Source organism: Dendropsophus ebraccatus, chromosome 8 (assembly GCF_027789765.1).
Source record: "Dendropsophus ebraccatus isolate aDenEbr1 chromosome 8, aDenEbr1.pat, whole genome shotgun sequence".
Lineage (NCBI taxonomy): Eukaryota > Metazoa > Chordata > Amphibia > Anura > Hylidae > Dendropsophus > Dendropsophus ebraccatus.
In genome coordinates this window covers 56385616-56407278 of record NC_091461.1, presented here as the reverse complement: position 1 = coordinate 56407278, position 21663 = coordinate 56385616, and the positions used below count along the sequence as shown (strand labels likewise).

The following is a 21663-nucleotide window of genomic DNA, read 5'->3' as shown; positions in this document are numbered from 1 at the left end:
GCATTTAGCAGCATACATGATGTGACCAGGGCCGTATTTACCACTAGGCACCCGTGGTCCAGTGCTGGGGGCAGCACCAGGGAGCAGGTAGAAGGAAACTACTTTTTTTTGTTTGTTTGTTTTTCACCTCCTGTTCAGACTTGCCTGTAAATCTGGTGTCTCTTCAAGGGGGGTGGGGGCGTGGTGTGCGGGGTATGGTGGTATTGGTCAGATCTGGTATGGCAGTGTTATCCAGTCACAGTGTAGCAGTATTGGTCAGATCTGGTATGGCAGTGTTATCCTGTTACAGTATGGCGGTGTGGTCAGGTCTTGTCTGGTGGTGATATCTAGTCACAGTATGGTGGTATTGGTCAGGTCTGGTATGGCAGTGTTATCTAGTCACAGTATGGTGGTATTGGTCAGATCTGCTATGGCAGTGTTATCCAGTCACAGTATGTCGGTATTGTTTAGGTTTGGTGTGGCGGTGTTATCCAGTCACAGTATGGCGGTATTGGTCAGGTCTAGTATGGCAGTATTATCCAGTCACAGTATGGCGGTATTGGTCAGATCAGTATGGCAGTATTATCCAGTCACAGTATGGCGGTATTGGTCAGGCCTGGTATAGTGCTGTTATCCAGTCACAGTATGGTGGTATTGGTCAGGTCTGGTATGGCAGTGTTATCCAGTCACAGTATGGCGGTATTGGTCAGATCTGGTATGGCAGTGTTATCCAGTCACAGTATGGCGGTATTGGTCAGGTCTGGTATGGCAGTGTTATCCAGTCACAGTATGTCGGTATTGTTTAGGTCTGGTGTTGCGGTGTTATCCAGTCACAGTATGGTGGTATTGGTCAGGTCTGGTATAGCGGTGTTAGATGTGACGCCTGGAGCTATTACCTACCAATCTACCCATCCTATGGGGAGAATTCCCTCAGACAATATGCAGGCTGCTCTAATCATTGGTTTAATGTGGAAATTTGTTTGTTTTAAGCAGTTATAAACCATGAGAAACGCGATTCAGATAATGTTTCTACATGTAGAGAAATGCATGTGGCCGAAACCACGCTCCTTTTTCTTCCCCAGTAGTCATGTGCTGTTACCAGGATTATTGGCCATACACCTATTGGGTGAGGGTCTGGCATCTGCTGCATGTGGTGACGTACAGTAAATGTGGGAACGCGTCCTAAGACCGATCAGATACCAATATGATGTTCAGAAACTAGAAAATCCTGATGCTAATAAGTGAGTGAAGATGGTAATACTGCTCTGGACATGACTAGGTACAACTTGTGTTGCTGTGTAGTGTTGGTTGTTGACCAGTAAGCTGTTTTGCTTATGGTGACATTTTTATAAATATGGTGCAGACAATGGTTATATATATAATTATTATATAGATCTTGGTATTATTCCTGTGCTATGAGAAAAAGGTATGTTTTTACTTTCCTCACTTTGCATGCAATATGCTAACCTGAAGTTAGTGCGTTGTGTTTTTTTTTTTTTTTTGCTTTCTGCATGATGTTGGCTGCAGTGCGCCCAAACCATTACGTATCAGCAGTAGAGACGAACGAATCTCGAGCCTTTGGTTAGTGGTGGGTGAAGAAGTTGGATGTAGCCCTAAGACTGTCTGGGAGTTGAAACCAACTTCTGCAGCCACCGGCATTCCAATGCCACACACTCGGGTTTATAAGAAACTAAGGATACTCATCTCTCATCAATAGTATGTACAGGCATCAGGTGACAATTTGCCTTAAAGGGTACCTGTCACAATAAAGACCAGTATAGGATTGCATACGGCCACAGCTGACACCAGAAGATTGAGCCCCTAGCAGTGCCTATTGTGAATGGCGGTAGATCCTTTGTTATTTATATACTGGTGTCAGCTGTCCTGGTACTCTGGCTTGTGATAAGGATGACACTATTGGAAAATGATCTGTACAGACCATTTTCTTAAATAAAGATAGTAATATAAGAATGTAGGAGTAAGAATGTCACCAAACATACCTAAACAATATGATCTATTTAGACAATAGGTAATTTACTGATGAGACATTATCTTTAAGGGAAATAAGATTAGATTTGTGGAAATATCTTTTGTATACCTTGTAACCTATTGATTGAAATCCCTGCTTACTGTGGGCTTAGGAGTCCATTAGGTGGTCCTATCCAGACACCAGCTGATTTGAAAGAAAAAGATTTTCGCTGGACAACCTCTTTAACATCATAGATATAATAGCCCAACAAAGGCCAACACGATAAATCTAGTAGTTAGAAGCGTGACATAAAACAAATTCCAAAAAATAGTACAAAAGAAACCAAACGATTCAAGTCCCCTTTAAGAATCAGGGACCCAACCTCCTGCCTCCAACCACTCCATTATTCAAAGTAATATTGCATGTGACATAAAACATTAAAGGGGTTATCCAGCACTACAAAAACATGGCCACTTTCCCCCTTCTGTAGTCTCCAGTTTGGGTGGGGTTTTGAAACTCAGTTCCATTGAAGTAAACAGAGTTTAATTGCAAACTGCACCTGAACTGGAGACAACAGTAGGGGGAAAAGTGGCCATGCTTTTGTAGGGCTGGAAAACCCCTTTAAATACCCAACAACACCTGACAAGTCAACGGAGAGACACAACATGAAATAAAACAGACAAGATATAACTCAACATCCCTTGCCCCTCCCTACCTGGTACTCGCCCCCCCCCCCTCCCATTAAAGAAATTCAGGGATGCGACACCTTACGGAACTTCTTCCCGATCATGTTGGATTGAATGAGGATCTGTTCACAATACGGAATTGGCGCAGAATTTCAAGTGTCCAGAGTCCATGGCGCAGGCTCCGCTTGAAATTCCACCTGTGCCATTGATTCAATAGGATGTCTCATACGCACTCTGCCTAAATAATTGACATATCAATTCTTTGGGTGGATGGCAGAGTGTGCATGAGACATCCTATTAAGTCAGTGAGACAGGAGGAGCTTCAAGGGGATCCTGCAGCACGGACTGCGCTTGAAATTCTACGCTAATTCTGTAGTATGGACGGAATGCCATCAACCATGATCCAATTCGATTTAGATTTAACCAAAGGGCAATAGCTTTACCCACTAAAAACAGGAAACTCGCAAATTGTTGCATGGCTTTAGGCATCCCTGGAATTTTGACATTTAACAACGCATGTGTTGGGGACATCGTACATTGCATTGGGTTGAGGAATACAGCATGTAATAGTTCCCTGTGCTCCACATTGTCTAAAACATAAAGCGAAGTAGTCAGGCACCATCTTGGGGGGCAGGGACCAAATACCATCTCAAAAGTACTTTGTAGTTTGCCTCCACTAGAGCAATAATAATAGATATTGTTTATCTTTATCTTTGAGGATATCTTGCCATTCTTGAGTTGAGTATGAAGCCAACAAGTCTCTTTGGGCCCTATTCCACAGGAGCGATAATCGGCCCCATTCGCTCCGTGGAATAGAGAGAACGATCAGCCGATGATCGTGTCATCGGCTGATCGTTCATTTAGGTTCAGACCTAAAATCGTCGTTCGCCACCAGCGCATCGCTACAGTTGAATAGCGGTGCATGGCCGCGACTGACGACTTCAGCAGAACCATACATTACATGTCCGGGCTGCAGGTTTTCTTCTCCCGGTCCCATGCGGCAGCATCGGCTTCGGAGCGGGGCTGCCTGAACTGACAGACGGCTTAGCCAATCGCTGTCCGGAAACGCCGCGGCCAGTGATTGGCTGAGCAATCTGTCAGTTCAGACAGCTCCACTCCGAAGCCGATGCTGCCGCGCGGGACCGGGAGAAGAAGACCTGCAGCTGGACAGGTAATGTATGAAACAAGGGCTGCAAGGACATCGTTAACGATGTCCTTGCAGCCCTTGTTTCACGATCATCGGGGCCGTGGAATAGGCCCAGTAAACGAGCGCCGATCTAGCTCGTCCGGTGGAATAGGGCCCCTTCCCACTGGACCATATAACTCAGGCAGAGAGTGATTCCAAACATTGGACACTAGCGCCATAGTGAGCAGGCTTGATGGGAACAGATCTGAAGGTTCCCTATCCCTGATTTAGAATATTAATTGTCTATCTGACAATAGACATCGACTTTGACTTGGAGATGAGTGGTGCAAGTTCTTACTGGCTCCTAAAGTTTCATTGTTCATGCAAATCATAATGAATCACATCACAGTGTGTAACCTGAGCATTTTGTCAGGTTATAACACATCTTATATAATAATGATAACTTCATACACAGTGAGCAACTTTACTATTGCAAATGAACTAGAATCCTGGTGGTTGTTAGTGGCTGGGTGGTTTTGCGGATGATCATCACTGTTGGTGGCAGAATTCCGGATGCTTTTCTGTTGAAGATAGGACAGGAGGTATAAAGTCCTGAACTATTTTCTGGAACGGACGCCCTTCAGGAAAAAGAAGGGTTTCTGTCACTAATGTACCCCATGGGTCCGGAAATCTGCCCTGATAGGAAAATTGATCTCATTTTTGGGCAGATGGCAGAATTCGCTGGCAGATATCATTGAGTCTATGGGTGGGGCGGAACTTCAAGCAGAGGATGCGCTGTGGAATCCGTTTTAAGTCTCCAGCATATTTTGCAATGTGAACATGCCCTTCTACAGTAAATTGTAGTAGAAAGTAACACATCTCAAGGGACTTCAGGCTGATAAATGTAAAATGTGCCTTCTATTTTTTTGTTGCAGGTCACAAGCCTAATCCACGTGTGACGCGTTCCATTCACCATGGCTCAGTTTGGAGGACAGAAGACCCCTCCTCCATGGGCCACTCAATTTACAGCGACTGCCGTATCTCAGCCAGGTAACCTCTTGTGTGTGTGTGTGTGTGTGTGGTCTCATGTTATGAAGCTATTTTTATTTAGTATTTACAGGTCAGGCACATATTCATATACCTAAATTTGTTGCAGATTGGATGTGATCCAGGTATATGTTCTGTATAGACTAAAATATACAGCTTGACTGACCATTAGTATTCATTATAGGGGCTGAACGGATAGGGTTTGGCCACTGTAAATAAACTGGGAAGTCATATTGATAGCTGATGACTTATCCATATTATTGAGTCATAATCATTTCATACATTTTATTTGGCATTGATTTTAAGACCTGGACTACACAGACTCCTTTTGTGTATAAATGCACACCCAGCCTTCCCCTAAAGGTAAAGCTGTTAATATAAGGTGTATGGGGATTTCTGTGAATGTAGAGTTCTCTCCAAAGATATTCATTGCTATAAAACCTGTGTAGGGGCAATAATGTCTAGACATACCCTGTCACTAAATCCTGGTTATCTGGGAAACTAACAGCAAGTTAGAAGACCCTATCCTGATGTTATGTTCCCAATAAACAGTGGATGCTCAGGAAAAAGTAGTTTTCTTACATATTTCCTCAGCGCTATTTTTGTGCAATTCTACAAAATATGTTTATTAGGTGGTTTGGTGCACTGGGGGTGGGACTACAGCATCCTCGCATCTCCAGTGCACCAAACGGGCTAATAATTGGTAGAAAACCACCTTCTTCCTCAGTGTACCATATACTATGGAACTGCAACATCAGATTAGATTCCCCTCTGATGCTGTTAGCTTCCATTTAAAGGGTTTTCTATCCCAGGTTTTTTTTTTTTTTTGCCCTGGGGTGCAATGAAAATATATGCTATAATACTACTATCCGCATTATGTAGGAGAATGCAGGCGAAGCCAGCCCCCAGATTCTCTGTGTATTCTTACCCCCCCCCCCTAGTAAGTAAGGCTGTAGATGGGGAGATTTATCCGTTGTTAAACACTGTAAAGATTTCCGTTAAAAGAAAAATTAATTGTAATCCTCACTGCGTATAGATCCTTCTGTCATGTGCTAAAAATACCCGGTAATTACGTGTGTTATTTGCACACTGGAGAGATACCTTCACTGCTAATTTATGGGAAGACTGTGATACGTAAGAAAGTGCTATAAAAAGATCTGTATGCAGAGGATATAAGTGCTAGATGGGAAATGTATACTGCATATATGCTTGTGATATCACATAAAGATGGCGGACAGACAGATATATGAAAGGTACCAGGTGTCTCCCTGACAGAAAAACTAGCTAACAGCAGTTTGGAACATAAATTGCAGATTCATTTTAGTTGCGATAGTTGGTCGTGTTTTTGATATACAGAATGGGTGTGAAGCTTCTAGCAGTAGAAGTGTATTAATAAAAATCTTCCTATCAGTCAGCACTTGCCTCCTGACCACAGACATGCCTCGTCGGCTGGATATGTCCATGATGGACAGGAGAATGTTATATCTGCTGACGCCACATAATGCGATCCATAGGACTTTTTCCAGAGACTCAGTAGGTTCGCTCTTCTGACAGATCCTGGTATTGTGCAGCCTTGGCACTAGTAAGGCGTTGGTTGTGCGTTTGACTGTTGGACATATGACACCATAAATGTTGGTAGAATTGTAAAGAGCTGTATGCACAGGATGGTAAATGTGATCTTCATGTGGAAAGATGAGATGTAGTGTTCTGCCAAATGCATTCCGAAACCTGCGATACAGCCAGACCAGGCAATGGCTTTATGTTACTCTTCTTGGCATTACTTAATGGCAGCTGTGTATTCAGATACAAGTCAGGCTCTGTTACATGTTATCATATATTAGTCACCTATAATATTCTCCTATCATGTTATATTAAAAAAAGCATAACTAAGCGATATGCGACCAGTTGGTTAACAGAAAACCCGTATAGTTATATACTGCAATATGAGGGCAGAAACCACTTCACTGCATAACTAAGAAGATTTAGGCTGGGTTCACACTGTTTTTTTTTTTCATCCGTTTTTGTAAAAAAAACAGATGCATGTGTGTGCATCCGTTTTGATCCATTTTTCCATTGAATGGCAATGGCTTTACCACTATGGGTGTTTGCCTAGAAAAAGACTTAGAGATTGTAAGAGCTCTCTAATAGTAAATGCATAAGAGGAAGTGGATGGATATCCGCACATACAGGTAACAAGGCTTTATTGACAAAATCCCTTCACTTTATGGTCTGTGATGGTGGGGGCACTGCATCCTCTTCACCCTGCACACATGGCACAGCCAGATGATCAGGGGCACTACTGTGCAGGAAACAACTCAGAAAGAAACACAGCTCTACAACCTTCTCAGGATCGGTAAGGGGTCCCAGGTAGAGATGAGCGAACCGGGTTTGAGTCGATCCGAACCCGAACATTCGGTATTTGATTAGCTGGGGCTGCTGAACTTGACTATATCCATGATTTCCACATAGATTAGGGCTTTATCCAACTTCAGCAGCCACCGCTAATCAAATGCCGAAAGTTCGGGTTCGGATCGACTCGAGCATGCTCGAGGTTCGCTCATCTCTATTCCCAGGGGTTGGACTCTGACTAATCATAAAGTGATTGCATATCCTTAGGGAGTCCTGGAAAACATGGATATAGTCTAGTTGAATGCAGACCTAGGGAGTCTGGGCAAACATGGATACAGCCCCTAGTATTCAAATATGCATGCTCGAGTTGCTCTCATCTCTAATCGCAACATAACGGGGGGAAAAACTCCCTTTTAGGGTACAAACACACTTGCTGGCATTGAAAGTATAGGGCCAGGATCCACAGCGAGGGGACTCTCTGCGGATCCGTCAAGTGTGTTTGTACCCTTAGGGTACAAACACACACACACCGTATACGCAGCGTATTTTCTTCTGCGATTCGCAGCAGATACGCAGCAGATTAGATCTAAATAACTGAACACAGCATCAAATCTGCACCATCAAATCTGCTGCAGATCTGCTGTGTATCTGCTGCATATACGGTGTGTGTGTTTGTACCCTAAGGGTGCGTTCACACCTACAGGATCTGCAGCAGATTTGATGCTGTGTTCAGTTATTTAAATGAAATCTGCTGCAGAAAATCAGCTGCAGATCCTGTAGGTGTGAACGCACCATTAAAGAGTTTCCCCATGTCTGAGATCTGGTGGTTCCCAGCAGTCGCCCTTTCCTTGGTTAGATAATAATCCTCTGTGTATAGGTTTCTGACATAAGGAAACCCAGGTGCGTTCACACGTACAGGATCTGCAGCAGATCAGCAGATTTGATGGCCCAGAATTGATTGGCTTTAAATCTGCAGCTTCAAATCTGCACCATTAAATCTGCTGCAGATCCTGTATGTGTGAACTCACCCTTTAGGGTACAGACACACATGACTTATTGGCTGTGGAGTTTCATTATGAACAACCTGTAGTTTGTACACTAGCAGCAAAGTCTCATCCATGGGGTTCTGGAAAATATCTGTACAAAATCTGTATCCAAATGATCCAAACCAGCACTGCGGGTTTCAGATCCTATATGTGCTGTGGATAAGAAGCCTGCTAGCTGATAGAAAATGTCAGGAGTGGAAGATGAGCTCTGAGGTCCCACAGCAGTGTGACAGGCACTTCTGAGAAATTCAGCTGTTTCCTCATTTTCTGTCAGGTGCTTTTGTGTCATGGAAGCCTTGTGTGGATTCAGATCTCTTTACACAGCAACATCCACACCCTGTGTCCCTTATACAGTGTGTATATATGTGTGATATATTTATATTCATAGCATTTATTTCTTTGAATCCATACATGTTCTCCCTGGTAACACTGCATCAGGCTTCGGGCCTGTGACTTGTTTCTCATTTCTTAGCATATCTTTACCCACTTTTAATGTACATTAAAGGACCTCATTCATTTCCCCCTGATAGTTCTGTGAATAGTTGCTGTGCGCTGTATGCCGCCTCTCTGTGATACGGCCGCACTATCTATAAATAACTATAGGAGCCGTCTGTTAAAGCTCAGCGTAGTGGACGCCCCAATTCCCACATGACAGTTTAGTCAGCTAAACAAATGATGGGCGCCAGCATTGCACTAAAGCCTGACACAGCGCTGACACAAAGGCCTGACAATTGAGCAGATGGCTGCCTGGGCACAGTAATGCAGCCAGCCATGTGTTCCTAGTCTATAAGTATTGTCAGTTTGACTCACTGGTTATAATGTGCCCGCTGACTGGAAAGGCTTTCACCATCTCCGCTCATGAATGTTTTTCTAGTCAATAAACTCTTGTTAATAATGGAGGACATACAAATTTCCGGAAACCCATTGTCTCCATTTGCATACGAGTCCTGTGTACGGGAGCTCTCTGGCCTTGTTGAACCACCATTTGCATTTTTCTCCTCTTTGCATTCACCATTAAGTTAACCTTTTGTGTTATTTCAGGCTGAAGGCACAAGACAATAAACCTCTAGTTTAGTGCTATAAGCTGTTAAGGTATGATGGGAGTTGTAGTTTTGCAGCAGCTGAAGGACCACAGGTCAAGAGAGCAGGGATGGGAAATTTCTATCCCTCCAGTGGTTGCAAAACTACAGTTCCCATCATACCTGGTCAGCCAAAGCCACATCTTTGGTTTTTTAGGCATGATGGGAATGGTAGTTTTGCAACAGCTTGGAGGGGTGAAGGTTCCCCATCCCTGATCTACAATAAATAGAAAAAAAAAAAAAAGAAAAGAAAAGGTACTTATGTATACTATGCTATGTTATGGGATGGGATGCTATGCAGTGTTACGGGATGGCACTGAAATTTGTAAGTACATTTTTATTTTCATTTTTTATTTTTTTTTTTACTTCTTGTTTGTCACTAATACGGGTCCCTTCTGGGAGCATCCTGTCGTCAGTACTTCAGCTGCTTATGCTCTTTGTGGCATACTTTTAACTCTTTTGCTATACATCGACCTACAGTGAATGATCAACAGACCACACCACCGACTGTACCCCTGGTGAATTCCAAGGGGTGATATGCACAAAGCCTAAGGGGCAGATAGGTGAGCAGCTTTGCTTATGCCTTCACCAATCTCTCCATAGGAGGTAATGCACTAGGCACCTGGGCCTGCTGTTTTCTTTTTTATCTACTTAATCACTACTTCCCTGATCCAGATGGTTTGTGATCTCTAATGTTCTTTAGTTTACTTACCAGTCACAAACACTATTGTAATGCTCTTAAAAGATCAAAGGAGAAATCCAGCAAAAATATTAAAGTATTGTATTGGCCCCCAAAAGTTATACAAATCACCAATATACACTTATTACGGGAAATGCTTATAAAGTGCTTTTTCCCTGCACTTACTACTGCGTCAAGGCTTCAATTCCTGGATAAAATGGAGATGTCACTTCCTGGATAAAATGGTGATGTCACAACCAGACTCCCAGAGCTGTGCGGGCTGTGGCTGCAGGAGAGGATGATGGCAGGGGGACACTGAGAGACACAGGGCACTGGAGAGACACTGAGCATCCCTCTGCCATCATCCTCTCTAGCAGCCACAGCCCGCACAGCTCTGGGAGTCTGGTCGTGACATCACCATTTTATCCAGGAAGTGAAGCCTTGATGCAGTAAGTGCAGGGAAAAAGCACTTTCCCGTAATAAGTGTATATTGGGGATTTGTATAACTTTTGGGGGCAATACAATACTTTAATAAAAAATTTTGCCAGACTTCTTTAAAGCTGTAATTACTTACTACTACTACTACTACTACTACTGCTACACCTAGTGGTAGTTAAACAACTTACACTTATCTCCTTGCTATTTCTGGTGATTTAAGACACCTATTGGACTTATGTGTTATTTTCTCAGCTCCACTAGGGGTCCAGCAACCATCATTACTCGGGACGTCCCCCACGATCTACACTCAGCAGTCAGCCCTCGCTGCCGCCGGCCTCAGCACCCCTTCTCCAGCAAACTACCAGCTCACCCAGACTGCAGCACTACAGCAACAAGCTGCGGCCGCAGCTGCAGCAGCGGCTCTTCAGCAGGTATATGCTTATTCACTTTTATCTTTTGCACAATTTATTTGGTTACATAGAAAGCATTGATCAGGGTAATGAGTGTGATAAAGTGGTCCAGGGTATTTTATCAGAACTGATGGGGTTAAACAGAGATTAGGTTAAATAAAGTTTCTATAAAGAGTACTTCAAATAAAAAAAACAATACATATAACTCCTGCAGCTCTGCGGCAGGTGAGTGTATGTAATATTACAAGAGCAGGACATGTATTACTACATAGCTAGGTAGAATAAACATCACATGTCAAACAGTGGTGGCAAGAACGCCAGCTGTCACTGTTGGGCTGTGTTTTCCTTTGCAATATGCAGCAGATTTTTGCCATTTGCTACATATTTTGCGGTTTTGGGCACAGATTAACCTCATTCAGTAGAGCCGACCCATGTCTGTCTATTTAAATTTTTATTCCATGTGGAATACACAGTTGTCTACACAGATTGCCAGTCCACAGCAGAAAATATGCACTGTAGTTTATAGAGATACGGAATACATGTGACATTGTTTCTCTCCAAAAAGTTTCTGGCTTCTACTTGACAAACTAAAGGTCAACTTGACACTGCTAAAAATTTTATATGTGGGGACATGTAGGCTCAAAGTGGATGGGAGCACTGCTGCAGCAAGCAATAGGAAGTGCCTGCTCACCTATGTCAGAGGAAAGCAAGCGCTGACAGTGGGAGTCTATGTAGCTAGAGCGGCAGCAGTGGGGGCTCAGGTGGCAGATGAGTACTTTTTTGTGTTTGTTTGTTTTTTTCCTCCTGACACCCTGGGCAGTTTTAAAAGAAAAAATATATATTTTTAAAGATGTTCTTATTTGCACATTGTGTTATTTAACCTACTTTTTTGTATTTAGATGATGTAATTGTCATATTTTCCTTCATTTCAGCAATATTCCCAACCCCAGCAGATATACAGTGTGCAGCAACAGGTTTGTGAACGTTTTTAATTCTTGTAAAAATGGTAAACAACTATCCCTTACGTTTTCAGATTCATAAATTCTAAGATTTCCAGCAGGATAGAGTTCACTATAGCACAGATTTCTATAGAGTACACTATTGCCAGGATTTCCAGCTGGATAAAGTTCACTATTGCAAAAATATTTAACTGCTTAGGCTGGGTTCACACTTCATTTTTGCAATCCGTTTTGGGCATCCATTTTGATCCGTTTTCCATTGAATTCCATTATTAAAAAAAGATCAAAACGGATGTTTTTTTCTTTTAAGGGACACAAAAATGAGGTAGACTACGTTTTTGTGTAAGTTTAAAAAACACATCCATTTTAATCCTTTTTTTTTTTAACTTTTTGGGGGGAATTCGATAGAAAAACGGATCAAAACTGATGCACACACATACATTAAAAAAAACTGATTGCAAAAATGTAGTGTAAACCCAGCCTTATGGTGCGTTTACACAGGCAGATTTATCTGACCAATGTTGGAAGCCAAAGTCAGGAATGGACTTGAAAAGACAGGGAATCTCAGTCTTTCCATTATGACCTGCACCCTGTTTATAGTCTGTTCCTGGCTTTGGCTTCAAAAATCTGTCAGATAAAAGAGGATTTTTTACTCACCGTAAAATCTCTTTCTCGTAGTCTTCATTGGGGGACACAGATACCATGGGTATAGGCTGCTGCCACTAGGAGGCGCTGACACTAAGAGAAACAAAGGAAGTGACTCCTCCTGAGCAGGATATACCCGCCCACAGGCACTGAGGTAAACCAGTTTGTGCCAGAGCAGTAGGAGAAGTCAAGAACAGGTAAAGTAGGAATAACACCAAAACGGAGAAAACTACCATACCGAGGAAAAACCCAAAAGAAAATGGGTGGGTGCTGTGTCCCCCAATGAAGACTACGAGAAAGAGATTTTACGGTGAGTAAAAAATCCTCTTTTCTCGTGCGTCTTTATTGGGGGACACAGATACCATGGGACGTCCAAAAGCAGTCCATGGGGTGGGAAAGATAAACGCTAGACAAGGAGCTTGGTGAGAAGGTACAGAATAGCACCAACACAACCATCAACTAGGAATAGAGCAAGGGATGATGCTGAATGCATGAGAGAAAACCCTGACAGGTCCGCGGCAAAGGAAAGCGGGTCTAGTCCCTGGAGCAACGTGCTGCACTGCAGACAGAGTGGGTTGTGACCTTCCTGGAAGCCAGCGACCTGATGTAACATTGAGTCCAACAGAACTAGTAGGCTAGCTGTGGGGAAAAAAACCAGACGCCCAGCCAAGTAGGCGACCACAGGCGGCAGGGACTTACTCTGAGGTAGAACAGAAAAAAGGCAAATACAACCATGACAGGAGAGACTGGAAAATGTTTCATGGCGCATAGAGGCCTAAGGTGTCAAATAAAGGAGAAGGACTGAGCGTCTCTCATAGAAGGTGCCACATGAGATGCAGGAGAAGCTGCGTCCCTGACTATGGAGCTGGGAATAATGGCCAGGCTGGAAGCTCCATAGGCATAGGAGTACAGTCTTTACTATGAAGACAAAGCTCAAGCACAAGAGAAGTATGGCGATCTGGGAGAAGCCATGGCCTATGACATGAGTGACCCCATCTGAGAAACACATAGATGGTAATATGAAGAATAAAGCTTTCCAAGCGTAAAGCAGTCCAGGGAAAGGAAGGAGCGGGAGAAAGGAAAACCGCGATAAGAATCTTGTGTAAGTTGACCTGGAAGGAGTACAGTAGTACCTGGTTCCCCGCAGTGCCCGACCGAAAAGAGGAGCAGAGGAAAGCCGGTAAGCTGGGAAAAAGTCAACTCCATGGGCTGTTAAAGCCTTAGAAAGGAGGTCGATCATATAAAACACTCCGCTCCAAGGAAGGCCTAGAGGTACTCGAGAGCAAGGAGTCCCAGAAGAAAACTGTCGAGGGAGGTCAAGGTAAGGCTGATGGGCACGGGAGTTGTCACAGGACAATGGGCACAGCAGTTAATAGATAGACTCGAGCCCATATGTAGACTAGATCTCTAAGACTCGAGCCCATATGTAGACTAGATCTAGAAATCAACGCCTCAAAATGTGAGCAGAGACGTTGCTTGGTAAGAGCAGAACAGTAAGAAAAAACATTGTGCGGAGACTAATGGCCACATGGAAGAGATCAAAGGATCAACCAGCTCAACCGGAGCCTCAGGCAATGAAAGGCGAGAGCCAGATGCATTCTGTTGGGCAGAGCCACAGAGAAACAAGAAGGCGTTAACAGCGAATGAGACAAGATGATAGAGAATTGGCAACTTGCCGAATAGATGTAAGCCTGGACACAATGTGATGAGTGTGGAGACGATAGAGCCTTAGGTAGGGCCAGACATGGGCCCCTGAACACCCCTGATTGCAAATAGAGGACACCTTTAAAGGGATTAAGTTCTCGAGGACTCCACAAGGGAGACAAGATAAGAGAGAGGGGCAGTGAGTCCCGACTGGAGAGCATGGCAGGTCAACAAGAAGACCAAGGACAAGGAAGTCCAGCAGGAGTGCTCATAGAGGCCAGTGAGGGCCGGAACCCAAACCCACCTGTTGGAAGAAGCTATATTGGCCATAGGCAGATGCAGAAGGAGAAGTCCTACAGTAGTACTGTGATGGTCACGTAGGCAGTTGATGTCCTACCTACACCAGGGGTAGAGGAAACCCTTTACTGTTTTACCTGGGGATCAGAGAGGCCTCACTATACACAGATCAATGAGAAGAGGCAAAGTGGCTGGTGCTGACCAAAGCCAGCTACCGGAAGTAAAGCACCATGAGAAACTAAGACCAAACGCTGCTGAGGACCATCTGCAGTATAGCAGAAGAGGCGGTCTAAGCAATACAAGCCATACTACTGGGGAACAGCCAGCAATACAAATGCAAGTACGTGGCCGTTATGCCCAGATGAAGGACAGAAGAACCGCCCTGACAGTACCAGGAGAAATAGTGACCGGATCTGTATGCTGCCGGCCACCTAGAGGACCAGAGTAAGACAGTACAACAGTCCGGGGCAGATAAAGCAGGGGGTTCTGTACCTTGTGAAGTGGAACACGTAGCAGGATGTTTGGGCTTTAGAAAGGATACAGCCCAACAGGAAGACACTAAGGTTACACTGCCTGAGAGCAGGTAATGAGACTTGTCAAGGGAAACATATAGAAGACAACATGGTGTAGTAACAAGTTACCCTATGATGATCCCCTGAAGTGACAGGCACAGATCATGGAAGTCCTATGAGGAGGAAAAGGTAATATACAGGGTAACACGAGCGTACTAGCTGCAAGCAGTAAGTAACAGAGGACCAGCATACAAGAGATACAAATACCTGGACTGGAAGCAGGTAATGTGCCTGGTCAGACATGTAAACAAGACATGTAACATAGGTCTACAGAGTGTGCTATGGGAGCAGGGAAAAAGATAGGACTGTGTCCCAACGTAAATGCGAACTGGACACGAGAAATGCCCAGCATCACCAGGATAGTGAGTGGACCTGAAGAAGGTGTTATATCGTATAACCGAATACCACAATCTGTGCACACTGAACTACAGGTAATGTAGTTGTATCCATATCATGCAGCAGAGGGCAAAGCTCTGAATAACCTTGTACCACCATCTGGGAGGGGGTAGCGTGTCCGGTTCTATGTATGTGACATCATGCAGTAAAGGAATCTATGTCATGAAGATGAGAGGCAGGTTTGAAGCACTGCCCGCTAATGGGTGATGTGAATGACCGGATATTTGTTGTACCTATGATGTCCTGTAGCAGAGGGGAAAGCTCTGAGTAACACAGGAACAACGACTGACAATGGGTGATGTGTCTGGTCCCATAACCTGCATGACAAACCATGTAGCAGAGGGTTCTGTAGTGAGAGCACAGGAACACCACATAGTAAGAGGTAATGTGTCTGGTTCCATGTCCTGCTTGCGACACCAATTAGCAAAGGATTCTGCCCCGAGAACACAATAGTCCCCCTAGGAACGGTAATGTGTCTGGTTTCGCGTCGTGCTTGTGACACCATGTAGCAGAGGGTTCTGCTCAGAGCACAATTACACTGCCTGGAAAACAGGCAACGTGTCTGGTTCCATGTACTTACCGAGACACCATGTAGCAGAGGGTTCTGCTCAGAGCACAGATACGCCACCTGATAGCGGGTAATGTGTCTAGTTCCGTCCTACTTGTGACACCATGTAGCAGAGGGTTCTGCTTAGAGCACAGATACGCCACCTGATAGCGGGTAATGTGTCTGGTTCTGTTTCCTGCGTGACACCATGTAGCAGAGGGTTCTGCTCAGAGCACAGATACGCCACCTGATAGCGGGTAATGTGTCTGGTTCCGTCCTACTTGTGACACCATGTAGCAGAGGGTTCTGCTCAGAGCACAGATACGCCACCTGATAGCGGGTAATGTGTCTGGTTCCGTCCTACTTGTGACACCATGTAGCAGAGGGTTCTGCTCAGAGCACAGATACGCCACCTGATAGCGGGTAATGTGTCTGGTTCCGTCCTACTTGTGACACCATGTAGCAGAAGGATCTCTCTGAGGGCACAGAAACACTGAATCTGATGGGGAATGTGTCTGTGTGCATGTGGTTGTATATATGTATTAATGTAATTGTATATATATAAAATCTGACACAGGAGGGGTCAACCAGCACCAAAAATGCTGGATCTGCTGCCTAAGGGTTGCTGGAACAGTGCAAGGAACCTAGGACATAATAAAACCTGATGCAAGCCATTTTCCTGTATGTAATGGTGTAATTATCACTTCCACCAGTAGGTGGCAGGAGAGATGCATCAATTGTCCCAGGCTGCTGGAATAGAGAGCAGTGTGTGTGGTAGCTCCATCAGGAGACCACACACACACACACATGTGGCAGGGGGAGGGGGGAAGCAGCATCCCTCAGTGCAGGCTCCAGAGAGAGCCATAAGGGGGGATGGCGCGGTCCGCGCTGGGGGGATGGCGCGGTCCGCGCTGCACCCGAAAAGGGGCGGGGCCTACCGGGAGGGGGCGGGGCATCCTACAGTGAAGGCTCCACATAGAGCCACAAGTAAGGCTAAGGTGGGATGCTGCGGGCCGCCTGGTTCCCGAAAGGGGGCGAAGCATTTCAGTACAGGCTCCACAGCTTGTAAAAAAGGGCGCAATTCTCCGGCGCGGCACCCGGAAGGGGCGGGGCCTACCGGAGGAGGCGGGGCCTCCCCAGCGCAGGCTCCAGTGAGAGCCAAACATAATAAAAAGGGAATGAAGCGGGCCGGTCAGCGCCCCAAAGGGGGCGGGGCATACCGGGAGGGGGCGGAGTCAGCCCAGTGAGTACTCTGGAGAGCCACCATAGAGGAAAGAAGGGGCAGGATGCCGCGGCCCCCGGTAAGGGGCGGGGCTTAGGGAAAAAGGGGCGGAGCATCCTTTAGTATGGTCTCTAGAGCCACATGAAGGGAAAAGTGCGGGAAGCTGCGGCCTGCGCAGCACCCAGTCAGGGGAGGGACATCCCTCACAGTGCAACCCATGGCACACAGAGAGAGACACTAATAAAAATAAAATGGTGGAGAGGGCTGGCCTGCTACTGAGGGGAGACCCCGGGTGAGAATAAAATGGCGGCCTGGGAGGGAGGGCAGGGGGAATATACTCACCAGGTAGAAGCACATACTCACCCAGTCGTCTTCAGCCGGTGGGTGCCTCACCTTAACGCGCCAAGCTTTGGGGGGCGAGGCGGGAAGGGGCTGTGCGGATACAGAGTCCGCAGAAAGGCGACCAGATAGTCAGACTGATCTGGGGCCCTGGTGTCACGTTGCCGGCCGGTGGCGACCGAGGGGTGACAGCCCATTTACATTTATGGTCTGTTCCCTGGTCGCATAGTGGGGGGATCAGGGTGAGTTTTAGATAACCCACCGTGCCCAAGAATCCATAGAACCTAGAAGGAAAAAGAAAATCTAACTAACTAAACATAAAGGAAGAAACTGGTCTGGAGAACCCAGACCTGTGTCTGCCTCCTACTGACACTAAGCTAAACTGGTTTACCTCAGTGCCTGTGGGCGGGTATATCCTGCTCAGGAGGAGTCACTTCCTTTGTTTCTCTTAGTGTCAGCGCCTCCTAGTGGCAGCAGCCTATACCCATGGTATCTGTGTCCCCCAATAAAGACGCACGAGAAATCTCTGTGTAAATGCACCATTAGTGTTTAGATCTCCAACTGGATAGCGTTCACTATTGCCAGGTTTTCCAGCTGGATAGAGCTCACTATTCTGCAGATCTCCAACTGGATGGAGTTTACACTTGCTCAGATGTCCAGCTGGATTAAGTTGACTATTGTGCAGATTTCCAGATGGATTTGTGATTATTGGTTGAGTTGTCTGTACGCAGCTAGTATCTCATGACTTTTTTTTTTTTTTTTTTTTGCTTACATGCCTGCACTTTTATCTATCTTCAGTTGCAGCAGCCACAGCAGACATTGATAACTCAGGTGAGTCAGTGGATTCCGCAGCATATGAATAAAGGTTTATAGGATGACGTGCTGCTCTTTGCCTATTTTTGTGCTGATTCTCACCATTATTTTGCAGCCTGCTGTTGCCCTGCCTACAAGTCTTGCCCTGTCTACACCCCAGCAGGCCGCTCAGATAACAGTCTCTTACCCCACTCCAAGGTCCAGTCAACAACAGACTCAGCCCCAGAAACAGCGTGTTTTCACTGGCGTTGTAACAAAGCTTCATGAAACATTTGGCTTTGTGGATGAAGATGTTTTTTTCCAGCTGACGTATGTATTGAATGCACCGCAACATTTCTCATGTTTTTTTTTCTTGTTAGAGACGCTTAGTTGTTTCTCCAATGTATACTTATCATCATCCTCAATAGGCAGCATTATTGTGACTAACATGTAAATTCAGTGTTCCTTACAACCAACTTTCTCAATAGGCAGCATTACTTTTACTAACATGTAAATTCAGTGTTCCTTACAACTCTCTCACTGAAGTTACATGTAAGTTGTGGTAATGGTGTTATACTACAGTATAGAGCCTGAGTGGCTCTGTGTTTACAGCTTGTGAGTAAAGATTATAGTACACTGAAATAATATCCTCATTTTACTTTTGTCTCTACAGCGCTGTTAAAGGAAAGTCCCCACAGGTTGGGGATCGAGTTTTAGTGGAAGCCACTTACAATCCTAACATGCCATTTAAATGGAATGCACAGAGGATTCAGACTCTCCCTAACCAGGTAAGTATGTCCCCAGTATCCTGCCTTCTATTCTGCTGCTATGTTTCTTTCTTCTTTCAGTGCATTTGTTTTATGTCTACATTGCAGAATCCAGCTCCAGCACAACCTTTAATAAAGAACCCCCCAGCAGTAATGCCACCTGTCCCACAGCAACCTACGTTTGGGGTGCAAACTCAGCCCCCGCCACAAGCACAAACTCTGTTGCAGGCCCAAATATCTGCTGCATCTCTAAATCCATTGCTTCAAGCACAACCATCTCCTTTATTGCAGCAGCCACCAAAAGGTACTTTACTATACTTGGGTTTTGTTGTCTTGAACACATAGATGACCCTAAGCTATTGTCCGAAGCTTGTCTAGCGAAAAAATATATGTATCTGTTTATTCCATTTATGTAAATTCCATGCATTCCATGTTTCTGGCCTAACAGAGCCTTTCTCTAGCCTTTCTGTGAATGTTGAAGGTAGGGTCCAATATACTAGACAAAGAGTGTGTGAAAGCTTGGACTCAGAAGAGCCCTATTGAATAGTGATAACTTGTGTCAAAAATTTCAGCTACAAAAATTTCAAGCTACAAAAATTTAAAGCTATGTGTTGGATCTCTGCAGTGAGATGGCCTGCATGGCCATATTGATTGAAATTTATAAAAAATAATCTGGCTCTTGGAATAAAGAAAAAAATGTCACCTAAAAGCCAAAATAGGCAGCAACAGAAAAGAATGGAATAATGGAAGAGAAATATGTAAACTACTGACACTCCTGCACCGTTTGTTGATCTCACTAATATATGAAGGGTTGTCCACCACAAAGGTGTTTGACCAGATTTATGGGGATATGCAAACTTAGAAAAACATGTCCATTGTCTTACCAAATAAGCAACAACTCTAGTCCTGCCTTTGCAGTCTGTATCTAATACTTAACCTAATCCCTGTTCCCTGGCTGTATCGTCAGACGCCGCCAATCTTGCTGATGTCACTGTATTCCAGCGGTGCGCTCCAGCACTGGAGCGCAGTGATGTCACCAAGATGGTGGCGCCTGACTGTACAGCCAGGGAACAGAGGATTAGGTTAAGTATTAGATACAGACTGCAAAGGCAGTCTGTATCTTCATAGTTAGATTTAGGGACACATATAGTGACATAATAGGGACACAGTATTACACAGTGATTTTACACTGGATAGTTCAAGATCGCTTTGTGTTGATGGAGCAGCGGGCAAAGGATCGTGGGATCCCATTCCGCCGCTCGCATTCCTGGAAGTTCTGGGCTTGCTTTTTAGAAAAGAGCAAGTGCGAACCCATAAAGAGAAATTTTAATACGTAATAAACTGGGGCACAAAAATAACAATTTATATTTAGAAAAATAAATAGTAAGTAATTGATTTAAAGAATAAAAAAAAAAAAAAAAATACACCAGCCCATGATTGGTTCTCTTTGTTGTTGATGAAGCTGAAGTATAATAGCACACACAACCTGGGGATGGGTGGTGCTGTAAGAAGTAGTTCAACCTTTCCCGGATAACCCCTTGTTCTTGACTAAAGAAAGTCTAAACTATGTCTTCTCTGTCATGCTGAATTGTGCACAGAATACATGTACGGATGGTTGTATGCCACATTGCCTAACACAGGGTCAGTGCTGTTTTGTCCTGTATACCACATTTTTCATACAATCAAATCTGCTTTATTTTTCTTTTTTTAGCTGGCTTGTTGCAGACCCCAGTTCGCATTGTATCTCAACCTCAACCAGTTCGCAGAATTGAGCCACCATCAAGATTCTCTGGTAGAAGTGATAGAGGAGAAGCCATATCCAGTAGAAAAGACGACAGAAAGTAAGTGATTGTGGACAGCTGTAGAAAAGAGTGGGAACATACTGTAGATACACCATTGTACTCAGCTGCAAACATGGCAATGCTCTGCTTTTGCCATAGCTTCCATTCACATGTATGGGAGTTACAGAAACCGCATCATACAGACAGGTTGCCCGTTCTTTGTAATCTCAGCCACCTCTGGCTGCCACATTCAGGAAAGGCAGGGTTGAGGGTCCCTGTTTTAAAAGATATGTCATATATTTATGGCATATCCTGGGAAGGCATTCATTTTGTCTTTCCATAAGACTGGGTAATTCTGACACTAGCTCTGCTCAGCCGTGGGTCTAGAGGCCTGAACTGAAAGCATCATAGTGATCCAGGAGGCTGTTAGATTACCTGACCTGCAGTTAGGACGGGACATGGATCCATGTTACATATTACTATTTTTAATAAGTCTTTACCCTACTAACTGTTTTTGGTCCTTTTATAGTACCTCTTTACTTCTTTTCTGTTTATTAATTTCAATCACTACATAATAAAGCTTCTTTTTACTGTTATGCAAGCAAAAAACTAAATGGAATGGTGAAGCTAACATTGTTTTGCAACTCTAATATAAATTTCAAAAAAATTTACAGTCGAGATAGAGATCGGGACCGGCGTAGATCACGTGACCGTTCACCTCAGAGAAAACGCTCGAGAGAGAGATCTCCACGTCGTGAGAGAGAGCGGTCACCTCGCAGACCTAGGCGGGTGGTGCCCCGCTACACTGTACAGTTCTCGAAGTTCTCCCTGGACTGGTAAGTGTCATGAATGGTTATTCTTTGTATTTCAGTTTGTTTCCAATATTGACTAGCC

At 44.6% G+C, this 21663-nt stretch overlaps 1 protein-coding gene across 3 annotated transcripts in view; it reads left to right on the top strand.

The window, feature by feature from the left end:
* The window catches only part of CCAR1 (cell division cycle and apoptosis regulator 1), a 47391-nt gene that overhangs the window by 7016 nt on the left and 18712 nt on the right, over positions 1 to 21663 (top strand). For all 3 annotated transcript variants that reach the window (XM_069980437.1, XM_069980435.1, XM_069980436.1), the window contains exons 2-10: positions 4696 to 4810; positions 10651 to 10829; positions 11741 to 11782; positions 18228 to 18260; positions 18358 to 18551; positions 18895 to 19009; positions 19097 to 19292; positions 20700 to 20829; positions 21444 to 21605. In XM_069980437.1, coding sequence (XP_069836538.1) covers positions 4735 to 4810; positions 10651 to 10829; positions 11741 to 11782; positions 18228 to 18260; positions 18358 to 18551; positions 18895 to 19009; positions 19097 to 19292; positions 20700 to 20829; positions 21444 to 21605 — 1127 coding nt within the window. In that variant the 5' untranslated portion in view covers positions 4696 to 4734. The remainder of the gene's footprint in view (positions 1 to 4695; positions 4811 to 10650; positions 10830 to 11740; positions 11783 to 18227; positions 18261 to 18357; positions 18552 to 18894; positions 19010 to 19096; positions 19293 to 20699; positions 20830 to 21443; positions 21606 to 21663) is intronic.